At 37.1% G+C, this 26,459-nt stretch overlaps 1 protein-coding gene across 1 annotated transcript in view; it reads right to left on the reverse strand.

The window, feature by feature from the left end:
- The window catches only part of BMP5 (bone morphogenetic protein 5), a 76,413-nt gene that overhangs the window by 46,872 nt on the left and 3,082 nt on the right, over positions 1-26,459 (reverse strand). Inside the window, exon 2 of the mRNA XM_065401010.1 lies at positions 366-558. Coding sequence (XP_065257082.1) covers positions 366-558 — 193 coding nt within the window. The remainder of the gene's footprint in view (positions 1-365; positions 559-26,459) is intronic.

Consider the following 26,459-nt stretch of genomic DNA (forward strand, 5'->3'; position numbering starts at 1 on the left):
TGAAGGTAATTTTTTTAACATTGACCACTTAAATTGGGCATGCGATTCTGACATTTGCTCATCCAGAACAGTTAACTTAACCCATCTGCACACAGAAACATGGAGAGTGTATATGTGTATGTGTGCACAGATTAGGTAATCAGGCTGGAAAAACCTCTGCCAACACTGAAGACATTTTGTACAAGATATTTTTTTAGCTGAATTTCTGTTGTTTCCCAGGAATTAACAGCCTGTTAAATTAACTGATGGTGACAATATCTTGCAGATGTCCAGATGCAGATGAATTTGTGAAAGATGTCCAGTTATCACTTCTCCATTTGAGAGAATGCTAACATGAGGACTTTTTAAAAAAAAAAAAAAAGTACCTGTTTGGGTATTCCTTGATGATCTGATATATGCTAATCTTAATTGTTTCATTCTCAAACCGATTGTAGCTTCGGTCCTTGTAAATCCGGAATTCAGCTGCTGTCACTGCTTCTCCATGTGGGATTTGAGTCAGGTCAAATCGAAACTCTTTGTAGTGCCTTCTTTGATGAGAAAAGTCCTTGTCTCTTTCAACTATGAAAAAAGATTAAATTAAATTAAAAGGAGTGAAATGTGTATACCAATCCAATGATTAACTGTGCATTCACTGTTTAAAAAAAATCCCAACAAACTGGATGATATAAAACTGTGCAAATAATAAAGCCACAAATCCAGACATACTTCCAGTTAAAGGAAACTCCACAAGCCAAATGGTCTTCAGTTCAAGAGGAAAAACCCTCTGTGGTTTTTTACAAATTCCAGAAGTCAGAGTGGAAAGAATATCAAGAAAACTGAAAGAAGTCATGGTGTAAAGCAACTAGAAATATAGACAAAATGAAAGTTGCAGAAGGATTTGATACTTGGGTTTAGTTACATGTACAGCAGAAATTATTTGAGAGACATAAATGATCTTGGTGTACATGACTAAGTAATAATCGGGAAAGAAAACAGGGAAAGCTGACTACTTCTGTCTGAGGCAATAAATTTTGGAACAGTGTTAAGTGCACCATAATTGCTACATATTTAAGAAGAAACTACATCATATAAATTAACACATGCTGTCATCTTATGGCATAAAAGTGTCCTCTTGTCAATGGTATGAGCACGAGAACCACAAGTCAGAGCTAAGTGGTTCTGGCACCCAAACTGCAAAATGAAGCAACACTCCTAGTATAAGAAGTCCCCTCCACACATATATATTAATTTTCTGCTACGTTTTTGTTTATGTATCGTTTCTGATGCTTCTTTATTTGCAGCAAAGTTCCACCAGGAGCTAAAATCTAACCTCAAAACTAGTTAATCAGGATTCCACAGTATTTTAAGAACAGAGGGCCAGATCTTCAGCTGAGGTAAATCAGCACAACTCCATTAATATCACCAGAATTATGCTAATTTACACTAGCTGAGGTTCTGGCCCAGTAGTATGAGAGGACAGCTTTGCAGAATATTTGTTTTGATGCATCGAAGAAGCCCACACAATTACTCAATGTGATTTTACATGTATGAAAAACAAGATCACCTGTCATTTTTATGCCTATGGGGTAATCCGTGGTAGATCCCCAACTGCATTAGGGCTCTGTACCTTACTAGATTTGGGAAGTCCAGAGTCGAGAGTTCAGATCCATTCATCTGTTTCATCAAGAGTTAGTGTGTGTCTACTAGTGATGGGAGAAATCCAAAGGGTTCAGAGCTTCAGTTCAGCTGGGATGAGCTGACAAACTGAGTCTCACTCAGCCCCACTACACTCTTTTCCCACACAACCCCTTCTCCTACTTTCAGATCTACTATTTTCATTCCACTGATCCAAGGTAGTAACAATTTTGGCCCTGAAGCACTCTACATTAAAAAAGGAAAGGAAAGGAAAATAGAGCTAGATTTTGACAGTGCATAGTTAAGGACACAGACGTAAAAGTTGTCCTTCCAAAAACTTTGAAATTATTTTCAGAACTGTATTTAAAGCATCTCTGTCAACTCTCAATGCCAGGCCCTAAGTATGCACCTATTATTTAGTCTTTTAAAACATAACTGGAAATGGATTTAATTAATATATAATACTTTAAATGTGCAGATCTGTTGACAAGTTTTGCTTTGTCAGTATGTATAACATACTGCACAGACTATATTATCTATAAGAAAGTATATTTACTTCAGTGAAGATGAAATTTCTCTTGACTGACAAAGAACCATAAAACTCCTCTCTAAACAAACTCAAGGAGTTAGGTAGCCCAAATGCACATTTTGACTGTAAGGATCCAAAATGTTGTTCCATGTAAGACAGAAAGTCAAGACAGAAAAGAGGCAGAAGCATGTAAACTAGCCGCTCTGCAGCCAAAGATAAATGGGCTGCCACTGAAGAGAAACAGGATACAGTCTATTTATTACCTCCATCACTAGCTCCTAAACAGCAAGATATATATTGATATCAGACCAGTTTTTAAAGAAATGAGATCCCCTGACTGGCTTACTTAATGCACCAATAAAGGATCTATATTTTAAACACGACGACAAATCAATTTCTGTTTTATTGTTCGCAGCTAGACTTTGTACTGCACATTCTTGGAAAAGTGGACCCTTTGAGTGGAATTACTGTATAGAAAAATATGGCCTATCCTTGTAATGGAAAAGCAATCACACCAAGTACATACACAAGAGAAGTGTTAAAAAGAGCATCAGAATTTAGAAATTTTGTCAACTTTTTTAGCACACTCAGAGGAGGAGGACACCCCAGCCAACAAGCTAGAAACTTTAGCCAGGTTCTTGGAATATTAACCTGATCCTGAATAAGTAATAAGTAATGTATGATGTAGTATGTTAACATTTTATTGTAACTGTGCCTCAACAAAAAGTTTTTTAAAATACACATTAAAGCTTTCATTACTGAGACGGAGTACAGCATGAGTTAGCACATGCAATCACAATGAATTGTTCAGGGATGCTTTTGGTTTGTTTTTGTTTTTTAATAGAGTGAAGATCTTGCTATAAATTATTAATGTCATAACTGAGAATTTGAAGAGTACTTGGGAGCAGAATGTGCCAACAGTTTTCATTTTAAAAATATTTTAAAAGTAGAATTAATTCAAGGCCCAATTCTGCAACCCTTTGATTAGTACTTATTGAGGGAGTTCAGTGGGAGTTCTCACGTGGGTAAGTGCTACTCACTGGTTGCAGAATTAGGTCCCAAATGGGGATTTCAAATCCCAGGATTACTGGTCTGGTTTTCATGTCTATCTACTTAGCAGTAAATTCAAATTAATAACATTTGTATGGAAACAGTAAGTATCCCCCATGTCATAACTCGGACACAAATAGGATCAGTATTTACAACACACCGTATTACAGCATTGATAGTACTCTCCTAGAAGTACACACAACTGCTGAATGAATACTTAGCATTTGCTGTTGAATTAAACAAAATTAAATGTATTAAATAGGGCTAACACGCATTTTACTTATCTATTTATATTATTTCAAAGAAAAGGCACTGCTGCAATATGGAACACACACACACACACACACACACACACACACACACACACACACACACCTCTGTTGTTCTAGTGCATTCCTTTAGTCCTGATCTTCAACTGGACAGGACAGAAATTACAGTCAGACAAGTTGAAAAAACAGAGGTAAATTCCAGAAAAATAACTGACTGTCCAAATAAAGAATTGAATAAAAATAAAAGCCATAGGTGAAATCCTGGCTCTACTGAAGTCGATGGATAAACTCCCACTGACTTCAGTGGGGTTGGGATTTCACGCTGTACATTTCAGTATACCAAGATGAGAACCTTAAAAGCAAACATCGGTAAACTAGAATGCCTGGCAATCAAAGAAGATTTTGAAATAGGCATTACTGACACATAATGGATTTTTTAAAAAAAACAAACAATATGATGTACTAATAGCTATCTATGAACCATAAAGGAGGTCAGATTAGGTCGTAGAAGTGGGGGAGTAACATTCTTTCTAAGGGAGTCCATATAATCCATTGAAATAAAACTTCTTAGTAGAGAAGGTAATACAATAGAATCTGTATTACAAACCACACACCCCTACATTAACTCTATATTAGTAAGGGATTCCCTTCTGCCAAGGAAATCCTTTTCTGTCCATTCAGGGCAGCTTTCAAGTCCTTTTGCATGCTAAAGTGGCACAAAGGAAGCCATGGTGTCGTCCAGGATCTGGTCCCATGACAAAAAGATTTTAGCTTCATAGGTGGAAGTTTCTGAAAGTTATGACTCTGAAAAACAGGTTCTTATAAAGGAAACACGTAAGCAACCTTAAATATTTACTCCTCCAATTTTCATATGCACACACACACACACACACACCAGTTCACTAGCTGAAATGCAGCCATCACAGGGATGGATCACAACCGCTATTTAATGAAGTACAGCAATACTATGCAACAGTTAATAACAGGAAGTGAGGAAATATATCTTAACCATTTGAATTAGAAGGGGAACTTAAATAAATGGAATATAATTACTCAAACTGGAATTTGACTAGAACATCAGAGCAAATGCTATTATAAAAGGTCAGAAGAGATCTTAAGTTGTTACAATTGGCCAGGACCTAGGTTTCAAGTCTCAACTTAAAAACAGAACTTCCAACTTACATGTTTAACATTACATTGGGGCACTGGTTCAGCACCAGCTCAGGGGGATATTAACAAGAAATTACTGAGTAGATGGCGAAGAACCTTTTTTTGCCAGCCCATCAATATGGCCAATGAAACATTCAGTGTCATAATGCATTCATACTAAAGTAAATTACAAAAAGAAAAAAAGACAAAAGCCACATCTAAGAGTTGCTTTATAAAATGGATCATCATTGATCTCAAGAAAAAATATTGGGTTAATTTTTCTGCTGGAGTAAACTGACGCAGTTCCATTGATATCGATGGAACTGCACCAATTTTCACTAGCAGAGAATTTGATCCACTGGGGGGGGGAAATATATATAGTATGATATCCTGATAGTTTATAATTGAACTATATATCTCTAAATAGGTATAGAATAAGTCTGAGTAAATATAATATACCAAGCACCATTAACAACAACTTTATCACAAAGGGACAACATACACTAAGTAAAATTAAATTCTTCATGTCTGACTATTGGTGACATCATAGCAGAATTTTCATAAGCCTTCTTGATCAATTGCTAGCTCTCCACACTCAGAAGCTGACCTCCTAGTGATCTACCTCATACCATCTATCCATCTCTTCACTGGTCATCCCCTAGTAGGATGACCTACTACCATCCCTTCCACAGTAACTTTCTCAAGGTTATTTCCATTGCTATGCCTGATGTGCAAAGTACATAAATTTGCACTTGCTGATTTCTGACAACTGGGTCTGCTTCTCTCCAAAACTGCTCCTAACATAAGCATTCATCTTCTTTTCCAGCCAGGAGATACCCGAGAGTCTTTGTCAGCACTGTATCTCAAAGGCTTCAATTTTCTTCTTGATACGCTTCAAGATGCAAGAGTTTTTCCAAACGTTCATGAGGGAGGCCATGGGTAAGCAAGCCATTCCTAATCGTCTTCCAATTTCTTGTACAGTGTAATATGGGATATTACACAGGCTATTTAATTGGATAACTAATTTCACATAAGAGTTTGTGTCTTTCAAGCTTTAAAAACATTTCTCATTCATGCTGGTAAATTGCGACAAGTGTGTAAAATCCAAGCCTTCTTAAACTACTGAATAAAAATTAAAGACATATTGTTATAGGATGATTTTTACAAGCAATACTGTGGTCAAGATCCCAGTTTGTCTTCATAGATTCCAAGGCCAGAAGGGACCATTATGACCAGGGGCGTTCAGAAGTGGGGGCAAGCAGAGTCATGCCCCCCACAGTAATGAGCAGGGGAACAGAACATCTCTGGCCCTAGGGAGCTGACAGCTTTTTCTCCCCCCGCCCCCCATGGGCTGTGGCAGGGGCATAGAAAATGCCCCATCAAAAGTGGTCACATTTTTATTCCTGCTCACACCCGTTTTTATAACAATCTAGTCTGACCTCCTGTATAACACAGGCCACACTTCTCCAAACTAATTCCTTGAGCAGATCTTTTAGAAAGACATCCAATCTTGATTTAAACATTATCAGTGATGGAGAATCCACTAAAAGCCTTGGTGAGATGTTCCAATGGTTAATTACTATCACTGTGAAAAAGGTATGCCTTATTTCCATCTGAATTTGTACAGCTTGAACTTCCAGCCACTGGCTCATGTTATACCTTTCTCTGCCAAACTGATGAACCCATTATTAAATATTTGTTCCCCTTATAGATACTTAAAGACTGTAATCAAGTCACCCCTTAAGCTACTCTTGGTTAACAAAATAGACCAAAGAACTCAATCTATCACTAGTTTTATAAACTTTTAATCATTCTCATGGCTCCTCTCTCAACCGTCTCAAATTTATCAACAGCCTTCTTGAGTTGTGAGCACCAGAACGGGACACAGTATTCCTGCAGCTGTCCCACCAGCACAAATATTGAGATAAAATAAGCTCTCTACTCAAGATTCTCCAGTTTATACATCCCAGGACCAAATGGGAGCTCATGTATAGATGATTATCTGCCAACCCCCTCCCCAAATATTTTTCAGAGTCACTGTTTGTGACTGCTTCCCAGGATAGAGTCCCCCATCCTGTAAGCATTGTCTACATTCTTTGTTCCTAGATGTATACATTTATATTTAGCCATATTAAAACAAATATAATTTGCTTGCGCCTAGTTTACCAAATGATCCAGATTGCTCTAAATCAGTGACCTGTCCTCTTCATTATTTACCACCCTCACCCAAATTTTGTGTCATCTGCAAACTAACAGTGATGATACTATGTTTTCTACTAGGTCATTGATGAAAATGTTGAATAGCTTGGAGTTAAAAAACAATCCCTACAGGACCTCATGGGAAACAAACCTGCTCAATGACAATTTCCCATTTACGTATTACATTTTGAGATCTAACCATTAGCCAGATTTTAATCCATTTAATATGTGCCATGTTACTTTTATATCAAGTTAGTTTGAAAGGATCTCTTTTCCAGAAACCCATGTTGATTTGCATTCATTACATTACCCTCCTTGTTTTTTTATTAATCAAGTCCCATATCAGCTACTTCATTATCTTGCCCAGGTTCTATGTCAGGATGACAGGCCTATAACTACCCAGGTTATAATGTTTATTCTTTTAAAAATTGACACAAAATTAGGTTTGTTCCACTCTTCAGGAATTTCCACAGTGCTCCAAGACTTATTGACAATCCACATTAACAGTCCAGTTAGTTTCTCAGTTAGCTCTTTAAAAATTCTTGTGTGCAAGTTGTCTGGACCTGCTAATTTAACAATGTCTAACTTTCATAGCTTCTATTTAAAATCCTCCATAGATACTCAAGGAATGGAAAGACTATCACCTTATGATTAGATGATATCATCTGTTTCTTCCGCAAATATGGAACATAAATATTGACTGAACACTTCTCTCTTCTCTGCATTATTATTGATAATTCTACCATTTACATCTAATAATGGATCAATGCCCATTGTCAGGATTCTTTTTGTTCCCAATCCTCTTTTTAAAAAAAAAAAACCTGCTTTTTATAGCCCTTAACTGTGCTGGCCATATATTTCTTATGTCCCTTTGCTTCTGTTAGGAATTGTAGAAAATTGATAACTTCTGATTTATATTCATTACTATCAACTTCCCCTTTCTTCCATTTATTTTATATAATACATTATTTTTAATAGCTGCCTTCAGATCCCCTGTAAACCAGATCTGTTTCTTAAGCAGTACAGAATGGGGGATTGTGGTTTTTGTCATTTAATAAGGTGGTCTTAAAATGATTCCTAATTATAATTCACAATGTTCTGATTAAATTCTTCCTCCCAGTTGATCTGCCTCATAATTGCTTTTAGCTTTGTGAAATTGGCCCAGTTAAAGCACCACCTGTATATGTTAGTAGTCTGGACTTTACTCTGGTTGCATGTTATAAATGTGATCAACCCATATTAAAGCTGTGATATTTTACTACTTAGCTTATTGTCACGGTTTCACTGTTAAATATACTTGCACAGGCAAAATATGGGGCTTATAGAGCATGTGACTGTAACAGGTCACTTATCCTAATCTCACTAAATTTCACTGTTTGAATTCTTTGCACAAGCACTAAAGTAAACTAGTCAGTTTTAACTACCTCAAGGTGAGAGAGGTTACAGTAAGCTGATATACTACAAACTACATTCGTTTACATCTTGAATACAATGAAATGATAGTTTATCTACAGTAAATACTTGTGGTTATCTGACAAAACAGGCCAAAGGTTCCAGGAGTTTTCTCCTGAAGTTACCCAGTCCTGCCTCTAATGACTGATAATTGAAAGCAGAGGCTGGAAATATCAAATGTGGTAGGTGACAGATAAGCAACAGATTAATGCAAATACTCTGTTACAGGACACTAAAAGGTCAGAGGCCCCAGGAATTAGCTATTGTGCTACTGTGAAAAGACAGACATCAAACAGCTATTTACAGCAGTCTTACTCTTCTCTCCAAAAATTCAAATGACTAGAAATCTATTCTTACTTCCTTTGGCTACACTTTATATAACATTATATACAACAAAATAACAAGAGGTCTGATCTACAGCAGGGTGAAAGATAAAACCATTGTTTTCCCATATGCAAATATTTTAATTTAATGCATTGAAGAAAAATTAAGAGCCATATTCAGATCACCATTCATGTTCTACACTTCAAGCACATGAGGAGACCAAGCTAACACCTACAAACTGTAATACCAAGCTGTGTATCTTTGTGCAGGCTTGCACAGTGTGGAAAGCAAGGAGTCTAAATTTTACAAGCCAGAAATAGGCTTAATTCAAAAAAATATATGTTTCTCTGCTGTACTCTGGAAGCCCTAAAAATGAAGGACCCAATCCAAAGTCTTTTCACTAATCTCAGTGGCCTTTGGATAAGGCCCACAGTCTTCTAGAAGATTCAGGAATTTTTTTTGGTTGAACAGAATCTTAAAATTGAGCTGCAGTGAAAAATACTTTAGTTGTTAAAGTGATAAAAACATATTTTAACTGAGAACTTAAACAACAGCATAACAGTAACAGTTTAAATACTATAAGCTTTACTCTGTTTGACAGAACACTAGTAGCCAAATTCTGCACTCCCTACTCAGATAAAACCACTACCGAAATCAATGAGAATTTTACTTGAGCAAAGAGTGTAAGTCTGCAGTAAGTTAAATTTTCATTGCAGCACTTTTGGTCCTTGAAGAGTAGTTTTATTGAAGTACTATCTATCTAATCTATCTATCTATATAGATATTTAAATGATGCTGTATTTGTTATTACCGCCCTGGTTTTATTTAAGCTAATTACAGATCTCCAGATGTGGTTTTGAAAGGGTAATATAAATAGATTTTATATATAATAGTCTTTTTTATTAAATTACAAAACATGAAATTTGATGGGTCAAATTCTGCTGCAAGTTACCCTAATTTATGTAAGTCCAGAGTCATTGCACTGAATCCAAGGAGGTTATTTGTTTACCAGCTCAGCTGAGCAGAATTTGCCCAGTTGTCCTTAACTGAACTAAAAGGTACTTTCTACGAACTGTTTGACAAAATGCTGTGCAGGTCATTCCAGTTTCAATTAAAAAAAAATAGCTGACTAATGTTTATTGAGTCCAGTCATTTGATAATATCTCTTTTGTAATTACTCAGAATTATTGAAATATATGAATTAGAGCCTGATCCAAAGCAGTGGTGGAGTTTATGGAAAGACTTTAATTCACTGCAGTAGACTGGATCAGAACCTTAGGGAGGAAGGGAACTACTATGGTTAAATCAATCAAGCGTACTGCAACAAAACTGCACTTTGTTCACCTCTTACAAGGATAGATTAGTTTTAATTATTTATCATTCATAGAAAATTTTTGTAAATAATTTACTGCAGTATTCAGTATCTTGTAAAAGTCATGAATTCTTAGTATTAAAGGATCTCTCCCAAGCACTTTGCTCTTAAATCTTTGCCAAGAACTGCTGTAACACCACAGGGTTTTTTACTTTTGAGAACAAAAGGGTTTTTATGGGTTAGCCAAATATGAATTTGCAAAAGTCCTAGCTATTGGTTAGCTGGGTCTTTGTGACATTCCTCTCAAAACATCCATGTGACATAATCAACTTTAATAAATGGCAGACACCAATTCTGCAACCAGGAGAAAAAGAAAATGGTGTGTGAGAAAAAGTGAAGTGTAGAAGGGTTTGTAGTAAAATCTATTTCCTCCTCCTTTTAATTCCTTTAAGACGCAAAGCTTGAGCAGTTAAAGTCATCAGAATATTCTCCCAGACTTGCCTTCCCCAAAGTTCCCTCTCTCTACAAAACTTCCAAGAGCTCCAAGGGACAACATCACAGTGTCTACCAGTGCCTCTCTCCTGCACAGACTCCAACGTGCATCAGTGCAAAGAGACATAACTGGATCTTATCACAAGTAAGCTATCAGTATGTTCTACCAGCAGCATCTTCCATTCACTTTATATAGGCTAAAATATCCCTGAAGTAAATATACATTTTGAAGAAATAACCAGTCTCACTTCATTAACTGTTTTGGTGAAAAGCTAATTTGTAAACATATGGTACTCATTGCATTTATGCCTTCCAAGTCACATGCACTTGCTTTACAAGTCAAAACAAGTATTACACTACAGCTGACCCAAAAATTATTAAATTCTGGAAGGTTTTCAGTTATTGATATTGTAAGTGGAAAAACAGTGCTTCATCTTCCCTATGCTAGTTTGAACCTTGCCAGTGCAACAGTATGGATAAGTAACAGCAAAAAAATATGGAGTCTAGTTTCTACTGGAACAGGGTTTGGGAAGTGAAAAGCATTGTGAAAAGCTAAGTATTATTAATTACTATCATCATCATCACCACCACCACCACCACAGAAATGAGAAAGAACTGAAAGTAATTTCCACTATTTCTTGTTTCCATTGTATTTAAGGCTTGAACCTTTGGAGACAAAACTTCCACTGAATCCTGTAGCCCTGATGTTTAGCTGTAACACACAGCACAACTATCTCCGCACTTCACTAATTCTAGGCCAGCTGTGTATCAGTCCAGTCCCCTGGCATAAATCAGAGCAGTTTGAGGCTATATGCTCTCTTTCCCCCAGCCATGTCACTTATAGTTGGTGGAGGTAGGACTAGCACGGGATCTGTCACTGTGGTTCTATGCCACCAACGGCAGTTCTAGCTTTGCTGGGGTAATTAATCCTCCCATAGGCAGCTGAGACAGTTTCAGAACTGCTCTATGCTGCTGATGTGCCATAAAGTGACACAACTGAGGGAAGAAGCTGGATCAAATAGTTTTTCTTGTGAAAAACAAATAAGGACCCTTTATTTCATTCTATTACTTTAAATGATATGACAACATTTATTACATAAGCATGCTAGACAGCGATAACCTCACTCAAAATAGTATGCCCATTAGATACTGGATTGGCATTACCATTTCACTAAGGAAAATAAGTCTTTCAGAAATGAATAAAGTATCATGTAGGTCTAGATCAGAATATATTAGAGCTCCCATTTCAATCAGGAAATCAAATTTTCCACATTTATTTCATGTCCTGTTAGGACACTAGTTTTTACTATACAGCCCTTTATTAATGAAGGCATCTAAGATAATTCATCCGACACCATGTGAGCAAGGATATTTATTTTCTCTGCTTTTTCAGTTAAGTCAACTATTCGGATGGCTATAGTTAAGAAAAATCAAGTATATATTGATATGGTCTGTCAATAATCTATTATTTTTCCTAATATTTAGTTCTAGTTTTCTCCCATACCAAATGGTTGCAATGAAAGGTAACAATTATAGCCAGGTTTCTTTCCAAACCTAAAGGTCAGGATGTCAGGCCAACGCAGCCTGCAGATTAGTGAACCACAGGGGGAAAAAAACTGCTTGAGAACTAGCTGTATACAATGAAAGCTCTGAAACTTTTATTGCTATTGAACGTGTCAGGTTATATTTCAAATCCAGATTCCTGAGCTGAGTATACAGTACATGCAGGAATCGAAGGAATACACACACATTTCTTTTTCCTCATTCTTGAAACTTTCAGCACCAAATTCTGCCCTAACTTACACCTAGTGCAATCTCATCCAAGTCGCTTGCTTTTTGATTCAGCAAAGTTTGAACAGTAACTCAATTTATACATCGGGGAAAAGTTAGTCAGAAGTTGGTCCGAAAATGGGTGTACGTTATAACTGATTTAGCATTCAAAGAATTTGAAGATGGAGTGTAACTTGTGAGAAGGCTGAAGGAGAATGTAGGACCATAAGGCAACTGTCAGGAGTGTATAAGCTGAAGCACATTTTATCTTCTCGCCTCCTGTTAGTTACTTCTCTTACTATATACCCCCTTTCACTGAATCACGGCAAGTTATTTGACCACTGCTGAATTCAGCTGAGAGTCTTCCATGTGAGCTCTACCTTCTTACTTCAGGGTCAACTTGCCCTACTAAGGTATGAATCAGTTTAGTATTGCTCTTTAAATTTACCTACTTTTAATGGGTTACTGGTGTTTTAACATTACCCACACTACCAATTCAATCTAGAATTATCAGTGAATCACATTTTACATGAAATAAGAAATAAAGCAGGGAAACAATTTCTGGTTAAGAAAACCAGGAATTAAAGTTTAACCCTTCAAATACTCATTGACTGAATAGGCAACTATATGCTACGACTACTAATAACAGTGCTGAATGATGAACTTCCAACTATTTCATTTTAGAATGCTGCATTTTAACTTTGACTAAACATTAAACAAAATCAAGCCAGCTGTAACAATGATCATAAATGAATGAATAAATAAATAAATGAAATTGAAAATATCCAGAACATACAATTTAGAGAAAACAGAAAAAAGCATATTATAGATGATCACTTTAGAATTACTTTGACACATCAAATATTTTCTTAGTGAGACATTGTAAATACACTGATGTTTGCAAAAACAATATAATTTAACATATTTTGGGCCAGATCCTGACCTAAGTATGTGTACCTCCACTGAAATCAGTGAAGCTACACGGATTTACACCAGTGGATTTAAACCACCCTATATATTTTATGTCTTCCATGTTCCAGTTCTGCAATGTATGCAACAGTGTCATTTTATTGATTATTGTAAAACTACAAGGAAGTAGTTTAGTTAAAGCATTCCAAAAATCTGCAAAGTGAAAAAGGACATTCATCCTTACTGATAACATCCTTATACTGGACATGCTCGTCATAGTAATCAGAGCTGAAGAATTTGCTTCAGTGTGTGTTTGGATCATGATTTATTCCTGGCCAAACGATACGATGGGAACAATGAAAACATTTCTTATGCACCCTAACATTTCTTACATTGGGCACCTTTGCTGAACTGTCCACCATGAAACCCAGAACTCTTTCCTGAATAATTAAAATGAATTCAGAACTCACCAATCTGCATTAACACTGAACAATTCTTTCCCAATGTACAGTACCTTACATTTATCAACAGGTTAAAAAGAGATGCATTGGATTTGGGGAAGGTTACATGACTCTGGATCCATCATGCTCCCCACTACCAAAGTGCTCCAGGTGCTGCAAGTCCAGCAGCATGTTGAAAGCCCCCCAATTTTCTTCCCTGCCTGTGGTAGTAGGAGCATCCGGCTGATGCCAGTTTGTCTGCCTGCGAAGAACTCATGCGAAGTTTATCCATGGGCAGCACCACAATGGATGCCTACCCCTAACCTAGCATGTAGCTGTTGATTGTTTGGATTACTAGGGGCGCGAGACAATCAGAACAGTCATGTTGATTGTAGAGTCATACATCAATATAATTAATCTCTGGAATAATTAATACAATCTCAAGATGTATTTTATGTGCTACAACTCCAGCTGCTTGGCTGTTAGCTGAGCTTAAACTTAAGAGACGGATACTTGTGTTTGGTAAATTGAGCACTAACGTGGTACTTCGTATTTTTATTTCAAATGATATGTTTTTAGAGCCAGGACAATGAGGAAAATTTGACATTTACAATACAGTGCAGGATCTACCTTTTTCTTGGCTGCTGTTTATACTATGCTCTTGTTTCTCCTAGGACTAAAAATGACTACTGGCCTAATCTCTGATGATAGGCCTATTTTTCTATTAAATGTAATTTGGAACCACCTGTTGCCCAGCCCATGATTGCACCCTACCTTTTGGGGCTACCTTGCTTCCCTGTTCTTGATAATACAAGTTCCTCTCCAGAAGGCAAGCTGGAACAATTTGGTTGGAGCTGGCCATAATATATCCCACTAGTCCAAAGGGATGTTCATGCCATGTTAACAAAGCAGGCTTCTTTCACATCCTGCAGCAAGTAGTGATGTAAACACATAGAGCTTGAAATTCCCTTTTAGGAAATTGTACTATAGAGTCTAGTATTCAAATCATCCGATGCTTGCACATTAGTCTGGTCTAGCATAGGTGCACAACTCCTCATTGTATGTGCACTTTAGGGAATCTGCACATCTGTATCAAGCCTGCAAAAGTGGGCATGCCCTTTGGTATATATCCATTTGAAAAATCTGGTCTTTAGTTTCAGAATTTAAGTTGGAGGGGGGAGGGAAATATTATTCTCATATATTTAAGTCAGTGCCTTAATTGTAACATAAAAAAACAACACAAAATCCCTATCGTCTGTTCACTCTGTACCATGGGCTACACTCTGGATTTTCTATGATAAAATAAGAAAAAGTAGTCTCTACCCACATGATAGTGTATGCTATAGAGCCTCACTAAACACGATTCCAGAATGTAAAAGGGGAATCGAAAATGTATTGCTGGAAGACTGCTGGTTATAAGGGAACATAAGCACACATAATGAGCTATGGTAGGAAATATCTGAAGTGGCTCACTGTAGGCATTAAAAAGAGGAAATGGCTATATTCTGATGTGCCACCTAAAACTGAATTGTGCTGATAAACGTTACTATCTTGTTTTACAATAAACATCCGTCACAAAGTTCACCAGAATACAGGCAGCATTTCCTTTAAGTCATCACATCATGTTCTATTATTTCAATTATATTTATTTTTGGCTGATACCGTGAAGCTCATTCATGTCTTTATCTCCTTTTGATTAGACTACTGCAATATTCAGCTTGTTGGGGTTGTTTTTTTAAACCAAACAGGATCATGACTAAGCAACTTGAAAGAAGGATAGCATCTTCCATAAGTAAATTCGAACATAGGAACCTAACCTGCAGATTTTGCCTGTGCTACCTCTAAAACTTAGTATTTATTTCAAGATCTTTCAAGAGCACTTTTCTTTTCAGAGCCAGGTTCATGAGTAGGTGCCAGATCCATCTAGGTTCTTACAATCCAGAGTCAAACAATTTGTAAATTCCAACTAATACATGGCAAACACAGTGTAACTGAACTTCTTCTACAATACTCCACAACCAGAGTTAGTTCTTCACAAAACACTTAGGAGGTTAATTATCTCTGTTTATTCTTTCATACTTCTTAAAATCTTTAGGGCAGCTGGTGTTAATCAGCATTGCTCAATTGAAGTTAATAGAAGTGAATTATTTTACACCAGCTGAGGATCTTGTTTTTCATTTTATTGCTTCTTTTCTTCGTCTATTTTCAGACATGAAGCACTCTGAGAACTTCCTTATGAGATCTGAACAACAAAACAATAGCAATGCTATTCCTTGGGAGCCTCTCCCATCTTTGCTACACAGTGAAAAGGCACATGGAAATCAGTCCCCCAGAGGGCGGAGAAGCAGTATCTTCAACCCTAATGTTCCAAATTCATTAGACAGACACACAAATCATGGGACTGGCTTAAAAATCGTGCATTTAAAAAAAATAAAGTTTGGGTTCTTTTTACTTGCCTTGTGCTTTTTGAACATTTAAGGGTCACATATTTCTTTGCAACCATAGGACTAGAAACTTCATTAAAACAAAAAACCACGAAAGCTGAGATTCTCACATAAGTGTCAGGACTCCAAGAAGACCACCAAACATCATGAGACTCACAATCAGCTCAGGAGAGATGGCAGCATTAGAGAAGTGAAAGGGGGAAATTCTGGAAAGACAGAATAAGCTCTCTCATGGGAGCAGAGGCACAGATCCCAGGTTATCTTCTTCAAACTCCACTCATTGCTGCTGATACCAGGGACCTATGCTCCTCAATGCAGCATTGAGGCCTTTGGGAAAGCTCCAGGTCCTTATCAGCACTGCCTGATCCTGCTCTTCTTACAAGTAACTGGGACCCTGCTTGTGAAATATAGGAGTTTAAAGGATTTATCTTGCAAGCTACTAAGCAACCCTCAACTCCCACTGAACTAAATTGGAGGTTACTCAGATTCTCACAGCACCAGGCTCAAATGCTGTTATTAGTCCTCAACTCCTGGGAGCAGATCCATGAACTCTCTCATCCTTATTTCAAAATGTTACAACAGGATGCAATTAAACGCAATTAACAAAGGGGTCAAATGGTCATCTGATAAACCCTGGTCCAAACACACAGCCTGGAAAGGTCAGGCTGCACAGTACTGATGAGGGGGAAAATAGTATAATTTAAGGACTTTTTTAAAAAGGAAAAATAATAATCCCAGTGTATTAAACTAGAGAGACTTATGTGCTTTCTGTGTTTTATCTTTATTATGTAGAGACATTTCATAGTAAGTTTGCACAATTTTATACTTACAGTCAATAACTAGGCAAGTCTCACAATACCTGAGTGAGTTAGGCAGCTTCCCCGGAACTTAAATCTGAGTTTTACTGCTTTAGTCTTAATAATTCTTTGTTTCATCTACATGACTGACTGTCTTAATAAATATGTCTTGAAGATTATGATTCACACCAATCCACTGACATCTCCTTTTAGAACAATAACACTCTGAAATCCCCAGGAAGAATGCACAGTATAAGCGCAAGGGGCTACAAAGCTCTTAAGAGCTAAATCCTATACAAAGTTCACAGCCAAAGTAAAAATAGGGTGTGTGGGGGACAGAAGCCACGGGATTTATGTGGTTGCAGATCCACCACTACTGGACAAACAGGGGCTCAGACCTCTTGTTGGTCCCCCAAATTCTGCCTCCACCACTGGGTGAAACCAGTCTTAGACCAATTCTGAAACATCTTTGGCCCTCTGTGCTTATGGAGAGAAGGCAAGGTTTGTCCTAGGGTATTAGAGCTCACAAGGCATGTAAGCTCCATACAAGCATCTTTATTTTACAGATGGAGAAACCGAGGCAGGGCATCTTCGTTTAGAAACAATCTCTTTGGTTTTCTCCCTGACTGTTCCTTGGACACCCCATGGACTGTCCTTTAGGTCTGGGCTGCAACCGTGGCTGTGGTAGACTCTCCAGCTGCTCAGCCTCCATATAGCTTTCCACGTTCCACACAGCAAGTACCACTCACTTGAGGGTGACCGATTAGACCTCAGAATGGCAATCTATTTCATCTAGGACAGAGAAGGACTAATACTCACTGGCAACCTGGGAGATGCCCTGGGTTAAAGAACCTCTGGAGAAGCTGCTCCAAAACTATCTTACTATAGGGCCATTGCCTGAGCCTGCTATTTTCTATCATAAATCACAGCAAAACCATTTGCTGTTGGTGGGCTGCATGCTGGCCTTGCTGTTCCATCATCCACCCTCAGGATCTCTACCATTTTCCCCCTTCCATACCTCTTTTGCAGAGTGGGTTCAAAGAATCCTGTGGCACCTTACATGATGTGTGACCAGGTGCCATTCTCTACCTGATCTAAAGCAAAGTCCTGTGTAGAGTCACCACTACCTCCCTTCCTGTGGTTTGGTTTTATTCATAGATGCTAAGGCAAGAAGGGACTACTGTGATCATTGAATCTGACCTCCTATATAGCACACACCATAGAACTTCCCCAAAATTTTTAGAAAAATATCCAGTCTTGATTTAAAAATTGTCAGTGATGGAGAATCCACCACAACCATTAGTAAATTGTTCCAACAATAAATTACTCTCACTGTTAAAAAATTACACCTTACTTCCAGTCTGAATTTGTTTAGCGTCAACGTTCAGCCATTGGTTTGTGTTATACCTTTCTCTACTAGACGGATGAGCCCATTAAATATTTTTGCCCATCGAGGTTCTTATACACTGTAATCAAGACATCCCTTAACCTTCTCTTTGTTAAGCTAAATAGACACAAGGAGATCAATCTATCACTATAAGGCATGTTTTCTAATCCTTTAATCATTCTCAGGACTTTTCTCTGAACCCTGTCCAATTTATCAAAATCCTTCTTGAATTGTGGGCACCAGAACTGGACACAGTATTCCAGCAGTGTTCACACCAGTGCCAAACACAGAGGTAAAATAATCTCTCTCCTCCTATTCAAGATTCCCATGTTTATGCATCCTAGGATTGCATTAGCTCTTTTGGCCAGAAAGTCATACTGGGAGGTCATGTTCAGCTGATTATCCACCATAACCGCCAAATCTTTTTCAGAGTCGGTGTTTTGCAGGACAAAGTCCCTCATCCTGTAAGTATGACCTATATTTTTTGTTTCTAGATGTATACATTTACATTTAGCCATATTAAAATGCATACTGTTTGCTTACACCCAGTTTACCAAGTGACTCAGATTGCTCTGAATCATTATTTACCACTCCACCAATTTTTGTGTCAGTGATGATTTTGTTTTCTTCCAGGTCATTGATAAAGATGGCAAATAGCGTAGGGACAAGAACCATCCCTGCAGGACCCGACTGGAAACAGACCCCCTCAATGACAATTTCCTGTTTACAGTTAGCTTTTCAGACCAATGAGTAAGCCAGTTTTTAATCCATTTAATGTATGACTAGTTAATTTTATATAATTTGGTTTTTTTTAATCAAAGTGTCATGTGGCACCAAATCAAATGCCTTACAGAAGGCAAAGTATATTACATGAACACTATTACCTTTATCAATCAAACCTGTAATCTCATAAAAAAAAATATATCAAGTTAGGGTCAAACAATTTTCCATAAACTCATGTTGATTGCATTTATTACATTACCTTCCTTTATTTCATTATTAATCAAATCCTGTATCAGCTGCTCCATTTTCTTGCCCAGGATCAATGTCAGCCTGACAGGACTATAATTACCAGAGCATACCTTTTATCCTTTTTTTAAAAAATTTGACACATTAGCTTTGTTCCAGTCTTCTGGAACTTCCATAGTTCTCCAAGATTTATTGAAAATCAATATTAATGGTCCAGCTAGCTCCTCAGCTAGTTCTTTTAAAACTCTTGTATGCAAATTATCCGGAACTGCTGATTTAAAAATGTCTAACTTTTGTAAGCTTCTGTTTAACATCCTCCAGAGAAACTAGTGGAATGGAAAGAGTGTTACCACCATATGATGAGACTGCATCATTTGTTTTTTCCCCAAATATAGAACAGAAATATGTACTGAATTACCTCTGCCTCTTCTGCATTATTATTGATAATTCTACCATTTTCCATCTAGTAATGGACCAATACCCTGTCAGTATTCTTTTTATTCCTAATACATTTTTAAAACTCTTTCTTATTGTCCTTAACCTGCAGGCCAAAGATTTCTCATTGTGTCCCTTGACTTCCCTTATCAAATTATTAGCACAGAAATTAATATCACCACGACATAAAAAAGTCAGCTCAACCTTCTCCCCAGGCAAATTATACTATTAGTAAATTACTAATTAGCCATTCTGTCCACATCAGGAAGACTAACAGATGTGTTTTTGACACACACACACACACACACACACACACACACACACACACACACACACACACACAAATATTTCTATATATCTAATTGTATATAAAATAATTTTAAGAAAGAGTATTTTACAACTGAATACATACATTTTTGTTCTGTGTTTGTATAGCACCTAGCAGAATGGGCTCCTGGTCCATGACTAGGGCTCCTACATGTTACAGCCATACTGTACTATATATAGATAAGAAAGAAAGAAAGAAAGAAAGAAAGAAAGAAAGAAAGAAAGAAAGAAAGAAAGAAAGAAGATATGGATGGCTATATATATGCACACCCATCCTTTTAAAACTTCACAGATTAAAGACCGTTTCCTTCACAAATAAAAAAATGGTTAAGAGCCATTATCATTATCAAGACAGTAAATATCATAAAACCATTACATACTATGCCCACACCTTAAATACTGCATGCAGTTCTGTTTTAAAAAAAGATATTAGCACTGGAAAAGGTACAGAGAAGGGCAACAAAAAAGATTAAGGGTATGGAACAGCTTTCATATGAGGAGAGATTAAAAAGACTGGGACTGTTCAGCTTGGAAAATTGAGGACTAAGGGGGGATATGACAGAGATTTATAAAATCATGACTGGTGTGGAGAAAATGAATAAACAAGTGTTATTTACCCTTTCACATAGTACAAGTACCAGGGGTCACTCAATTACATTAATAGCAGCAGGTTTAAAACAAACAAAAAGAAGTGCTTCTTCATTCAATGCACAGTCAACCTGTGGAACTTATTGTCAGGGGATGTTGTGAAGGCCAAAAGTCTGACTGGGTTCAAAAAGAATTAGCTACATTCATGGAGGATAGGTCCATCAATGTCTATTAGCCAAGATGGCCAGGGATGCAATCCCATGCTCCAGATGTTCCTATGCCTCTGACTGCCAGATGATGGGACTGGACAACAGGGGATGAATCACTCAATAATTGTCTTTTCCGTTCATTCCCTCTGAAGCATCTGGCACTGGCCACTGTTGGAGGAAAAAATACCGGACTAGATGGTCCATTGCTCTGACCCAGTATGGCCATTCTTATGTTTTTATGTGCAGGAACTGAGTAGGCCATTGGGACTTTGCAATAGGTATTCATTTAATTTTATTCTTTTTACTGTAGTTTAAATACATAACACAGTGGTGAAGAAATCTAATCCATTAAAAAAAAAACTATGTGTAAAGGGTCTTCATGGGCCAAATTCTCTGCAAACATGAATGGGTAAAATATTAGACATTATAGGTGACATCAGGTACACCAGCAGAGAATTTAGCCCTAAATATTAGGTATTTATATGGATGAAAATACTATTGGTCATCCTGCTAAGGTCTGATTCAGCCTCCAATATTGTATCCCTTCAATATCCCTTCAACAAGGGAGCACTGGAGGAATTTTTTTTCTAGTTTGTTGGTTGCCAACAATGGATGCGTACCATGTACTAGCATTGATAGTTCAGGTTTTCCTGACTAGATTTCTAGGCTGCCGCTCATTACTTTAGTAATGTGCCTTTGCGCTGGCCCCCACTGTGTCATTGCCGTCTATCAGTTGTGCATGCCCCTATCTGCAAAAGAGGATGGGCTGCTCCAAGTTCTACTCTTATCATTGTGGGTACAACACACATCATTAAATAGGAGGAGACAGAGAGTGGATAATACCATAAGCATAGTCTAGTATACTGGCACAATTGCTCAAAATGGTTGGAAACGACTGGCTTGGTTTGACTACTGAAGGATCTCTCTCTAATACTCTGGCCAAAATACAGGACCATAAAACCAATACCGTTGTACTCATTTTACAGTAATTTTTGCACAGAAATCAAGTCTGAAAATACAATTCAAAATACAAACCAACTCTTGCCCCCATGAACCCCACCTGCAAACTAAATGAGCTGTTGTCAGGGCTGACAAGTTCTGCCTGCTGTAGGACTTGTGTGTTTTATAGGGAATTTTAGCCAGGGGTGTTATTTTAAGAGAAGAGCAAATGGGGAAACCCCATGGCCTAGCCAATAAAATATGAACTTTAGGTGCAATGAAGTACTCATAAATATAACTCAGAACAAGAGGATTCATTGTTCCTCCTGATCCCTTTTAGCTGATCCTCTGATCTCAGCCTCTCTGTATGCGTCATGGCAGCCTTCATCCTTTAACCTGTGGTTTTTAAAAGCTCGCTACTATGTTATTTATGACTATAGTGTCCATAGCCAGTCTCTGTGCTCCCTACACACACATACTGGGGGAGAAGGGGCTTATTTTGTTTTGCTAGGATGAAAGGATTTGCATCTGGAACTGAATGGTTTGGGGACATTGAAGAAGTTACTTTGCTATAAGGGAGGAATTGGAGGATGAAGTATTCAATTCCCTACTTCCACCTGCATGGCTTAAAGAGCACCTCCTCACTCCCTCTCATTTACATCTCATCCATCTTCATCTTGTGACTTTTCATTCTCCTGTCTCTCTTTTAACACCACCTCCAATCTCAAGAACTTTATTGGAATGACAAGGTATACAAGTGTCGCCAAAGGGAATACATCACGTTCCATATCAGCGATTCCAATGGGGTCACTCTGTCGAACTGCCCCCATTCATTCTCTCCTTTGTCATCTTTATCTCATTCATTTTTCTTAATGCTTTCTTAAAGCATTATTCTAATTCACTGTCTCGGCAGCAAAATGAAACTGCCATAAAATTAAAGTTCAGTGACCCACCTTCGCTGACAGGGAGGAAGACAAGGAGGAGACAATGGAAAGAGTGTGGGAAATAATCACAAGTCTCGTAGCAGCCAGAGTTCTCCTGAAGCCCCGGGGGAGCCTTTCTTTAGCAGGAGGCTGCAATTGACACTTCTTAAACTGGTCGTCCTCAGCTATGTGGGAATACAAGACTGCACCTCAAATGATTATCAATTTTCTGCTAAACTCAGCCTGTAGGCCCAAGAAAAGCAGCACAAAGGAAGTGTCATGGCTAGAAAGGGGCTGCTCATGTCAGATATCCAGTTACTCAGGCAGTAGGTGGGTGGCAATGGTAAAACTCACAATATCACATTCAGATAAGGCAATAATAGCAGCAGTAAATGTAAAAGACCACATCTGTACCAAGATTGGCCTGTTATCTCAGAATTTCTAGCAAGGCTGGGAGTTAGGAAAGGGGCCAGGGCATGAAAGTCAAGAAGGCATCTCCACATCCCCACTGGAGACTTGTTACTCCTTGAAGATACTCCTCAGAGAGTGAGTCCTCACCAGCCTCTCTCTTCCTCTTTTGTAGCTAGTCACTAGGAATTGATGTTTTCTGAGGAAAATATGTATTGTACAATACACACAATCCCTATGTCCCCTCCCCAAGCTGCATTTAGTTTGGAAAAGCAACACATATAAAAGAAAAAGCAGCAGAACCAGGTCAACCATCCTTCCAATGGGAAAATATTAATATTTTAAATATATATTTATGTACAATTTTAGAGAGAGAGAGAGAGAGAGAGAGATTCTAGATATCCCTTCACCATGCACTTCTGAACATCTGCTAAATCAGTTTCTCTTCAGTTATCTGCAATTTCTTTCAAATCTGTCGGCAAGGGAAGTCAGACAGTTTTATGCTCCAGTTAATGGAGAGCTTGACATATTTTTGGCTGAGTTGCTACAACAATTTACTTGAATGTAAAGTGTTAACTTTGGCAAAGAATTAACTGACAGTTATAAAAATATTATTTTGTTAGATGATATTCATGCAAAACACACAAACCTATCTAGAGGTATGTCTATATAACTCATAACATTAATGTAACATGAGAAATTTCCAAGGAAATATATAAATATGAAGTGATAAAGCGATATAGTTTTAGGATGCAAAGACGGACAAATATTTCCCTTTTGAAATCCTAACAACCTGCTCTGTCATAATGTAAAAATTGGTTAGCCCTGACTAACAAATGATTAGAGATTGGTGAGTTATTGGTAGTGAATAAGTTATTCAATGAATTTGTCTTTTTGTTCCTGTAACAAATTTGTTCATTTGTTCATTACTCAAAACTGTTTGGGAACTTTAATTTTATATGTTCACATATTCACTTGTTACTCATTGTTTGTGGTGTTTCATTGGACTTCTAAATCACATTAGATTGTTTCCGTTCGCTAACTGGATGACTAAAAATTTTATTGTGAAGGGAAATCAAAGGAGATTTCAAGTTGCCAGCATGGCTCTTGTTTGGATAGTATTAGCAAGACTCACTTGCTACAAAGTTTCTTGCAAAACTTTCACTTGTATGAAAATTCACAGAAAACAAACAAAAAAAACCCCAGTGATTTTTGTAGTTTCCATTCAACATCGTCATGAAGTTTTTTGCAGTATTTGCCCAATTATACAAATAGTTACGTTCTGTGGGCTATTTTATTTAATCTTTATTCATTTCTATAATAGCATCTGTCTGTTTAACACAAGATAATAAGAGCACCACTTGCATCACTTTCATTAAGGATGTTTCAATGTTTCCATTAGAAACTTGTATTTTTGTGAGGTAAGTACTGTACTACATCCAAAGAAATTCACTCATAGCTAAAATTAAGCCTACAAGGTCAGAAACTGACCACTTTTTTTTTTTTAAACCATACAAAAAGTTTGGCCATTCCTAAGTGCTAAATGAATACAGAAGTTAATAGTTTCTGATGCTCTTTGAATTCATATATTAAAACTAGCTCAGTTTCCGCTACTCTTGACATTTTCTTGCTTAGTTTGCCATATCCTTCACTAATGATTGGTTACTTTAGCGTGGGAGTTTATAGCAAGTCAATTATTTTGGTTTAAGAAACTAGCTACTGTACAGACACAATGGCTAAATATGGATAGGAGCCCCTGTTTTATTTTATATAACTCAAATAGTAATAAATAGATTTGTAAGTATTTTGAGTATGGACTAAAAACATAGTATAGCCTTAAAATGACTTCAGAAAAGTTGTTTTCTATCATATTTGTAATATAGACTAAACAATAGGCTGTAATGAGTCCATACATGATTCACATTTTACAGAGGGGCGTAAATATGCCTTAAACAGGCAAACTCTCTTTAATTTCAACCTTTGATTCAGTAGCTGACTCCAAAGGGTCTAGTGTGGGGACACTTAATTAAATGTGCAGAATCTAGCCCAAAAACTCCTTATGAAAGAGTAGTTTCTGTTTATGGACATTAGCTGCTTTGTAAAGCTAAATATCACAGTCAGTTCCTTCTTTAAAATAGCATGCAAAGTTCTGGCTGACAAATATAATAATGACCATCCCATCTGCATTTTTAAAAATTAAAACCATTTTAATGTTAGACAAGAAAATAATAATTGAAAACCAAAGGTTTGATTATTTTTGTATTCCATAATATTACAGTGGCCAAATCTATTCAAACCAAATACAGGAAGACAGAAAACGGAAAAGCTTATTAAAGGCAAATATCTGCTTACAGCAAGTTTTACGGATGACTTGTAAACAAAAGAAAATATATAGATATATTAATAGAAATGTGGAGAAACCCTTAAGCACAGTGGTAGCAGTGCTCATTGTGATGGCATATGGAAAACTTAATCCTTTTACTGGAAATGTTTGAACATAACTGTAAAAATCCTTTCTGTTTCTTTGGTCCAAACTCGACCCAAATTTTCTTTAATTCAATCTTTTTTTTTTTTTTTTTTTTTTTTTTAAGGTTTGGGGTGGGCAAACCCTGACACTTTTTTTTTCAGCTAAGTCCTTCCTTTGACATAATTCCCACTGGACACAGTGAGCAAGGACTGTATAATTATTATAGGATTTAGCTCTTCCCTGGTGAATACGGTGTCATATATGTCATTTTGGAGATCAGCCAAAAAGAAGATGCCAGAACTCTAAGCTGTAGTCACTCACTTGCAACAGTCTGGGTCAAAATGTAACAGGAAAAAACCACCCATGAACAAAACAAAGAAGCTCTGAAGTTGTAGGTTATATGATCAGATTATTAAAAAAACTCTGTAGTTTATTTTGGTGAGGTTTTATTCTTTGTCTTCTGGACCAACCCTGTTAACGCTTCTGTTACAATCATCAATATTTATGGTGAGTTGCCAATATGCTCAGCATTGTATAAAACATAGGAGAATACGTAGTCCCTGCCCTGTCTATATCGTTTGAAAAAGAAGGGGCCATAATACTGGTGTAAGCAGCATGTGCTTACAGTTTTAATTTTAGACAAGATAAATACGTTAATTTTTTGCTCCTGGTTGCTTGAGGGAACTTCGTATAACTTCAATTCCCTGGGTTGCATTTTTAAAATGTATTTTAAAAGGTGAGAAGTTTAGAACTCCATTCTGACAGGTAGATTTTTATTGAAATTAGCATGTAAGTGCTGTTTTTGTTCTTCAGTAGAAAGTGATTTGTCCTTCACTGATTTTTATTTTCCCCCAGTTTCTTTTGTAATTTATTGTGTTTCCCATAAGGATGATTTTATTTTTGTAGCTCATACCTAATAAGACTTCTCCAGCAGGATACTTACACATTTGTTGTTTTACCATATGTGCTTTAAGTAATTATAAATTGGCAATACAATGGTTTAAATTTAAAATGCCAGGATGATTAATCTGCTTTGGAAGCAGTATTGACCATATTA

The sequence above is a fragment of the Emys orbicularis genome, chromosome 3 (genome assembly GCF_028017835.1).
Source record: "Emys orbicularis isolate rEmyOrb1 chromosome 3, rEmyOrb1.hap1, whole genome shotgun sequence".
Classification (NCBI taxonomy): Eukaryota; Metazoa; Chordata; order Testudines; family Emydidae; genus Emys; species Emys orbicularis.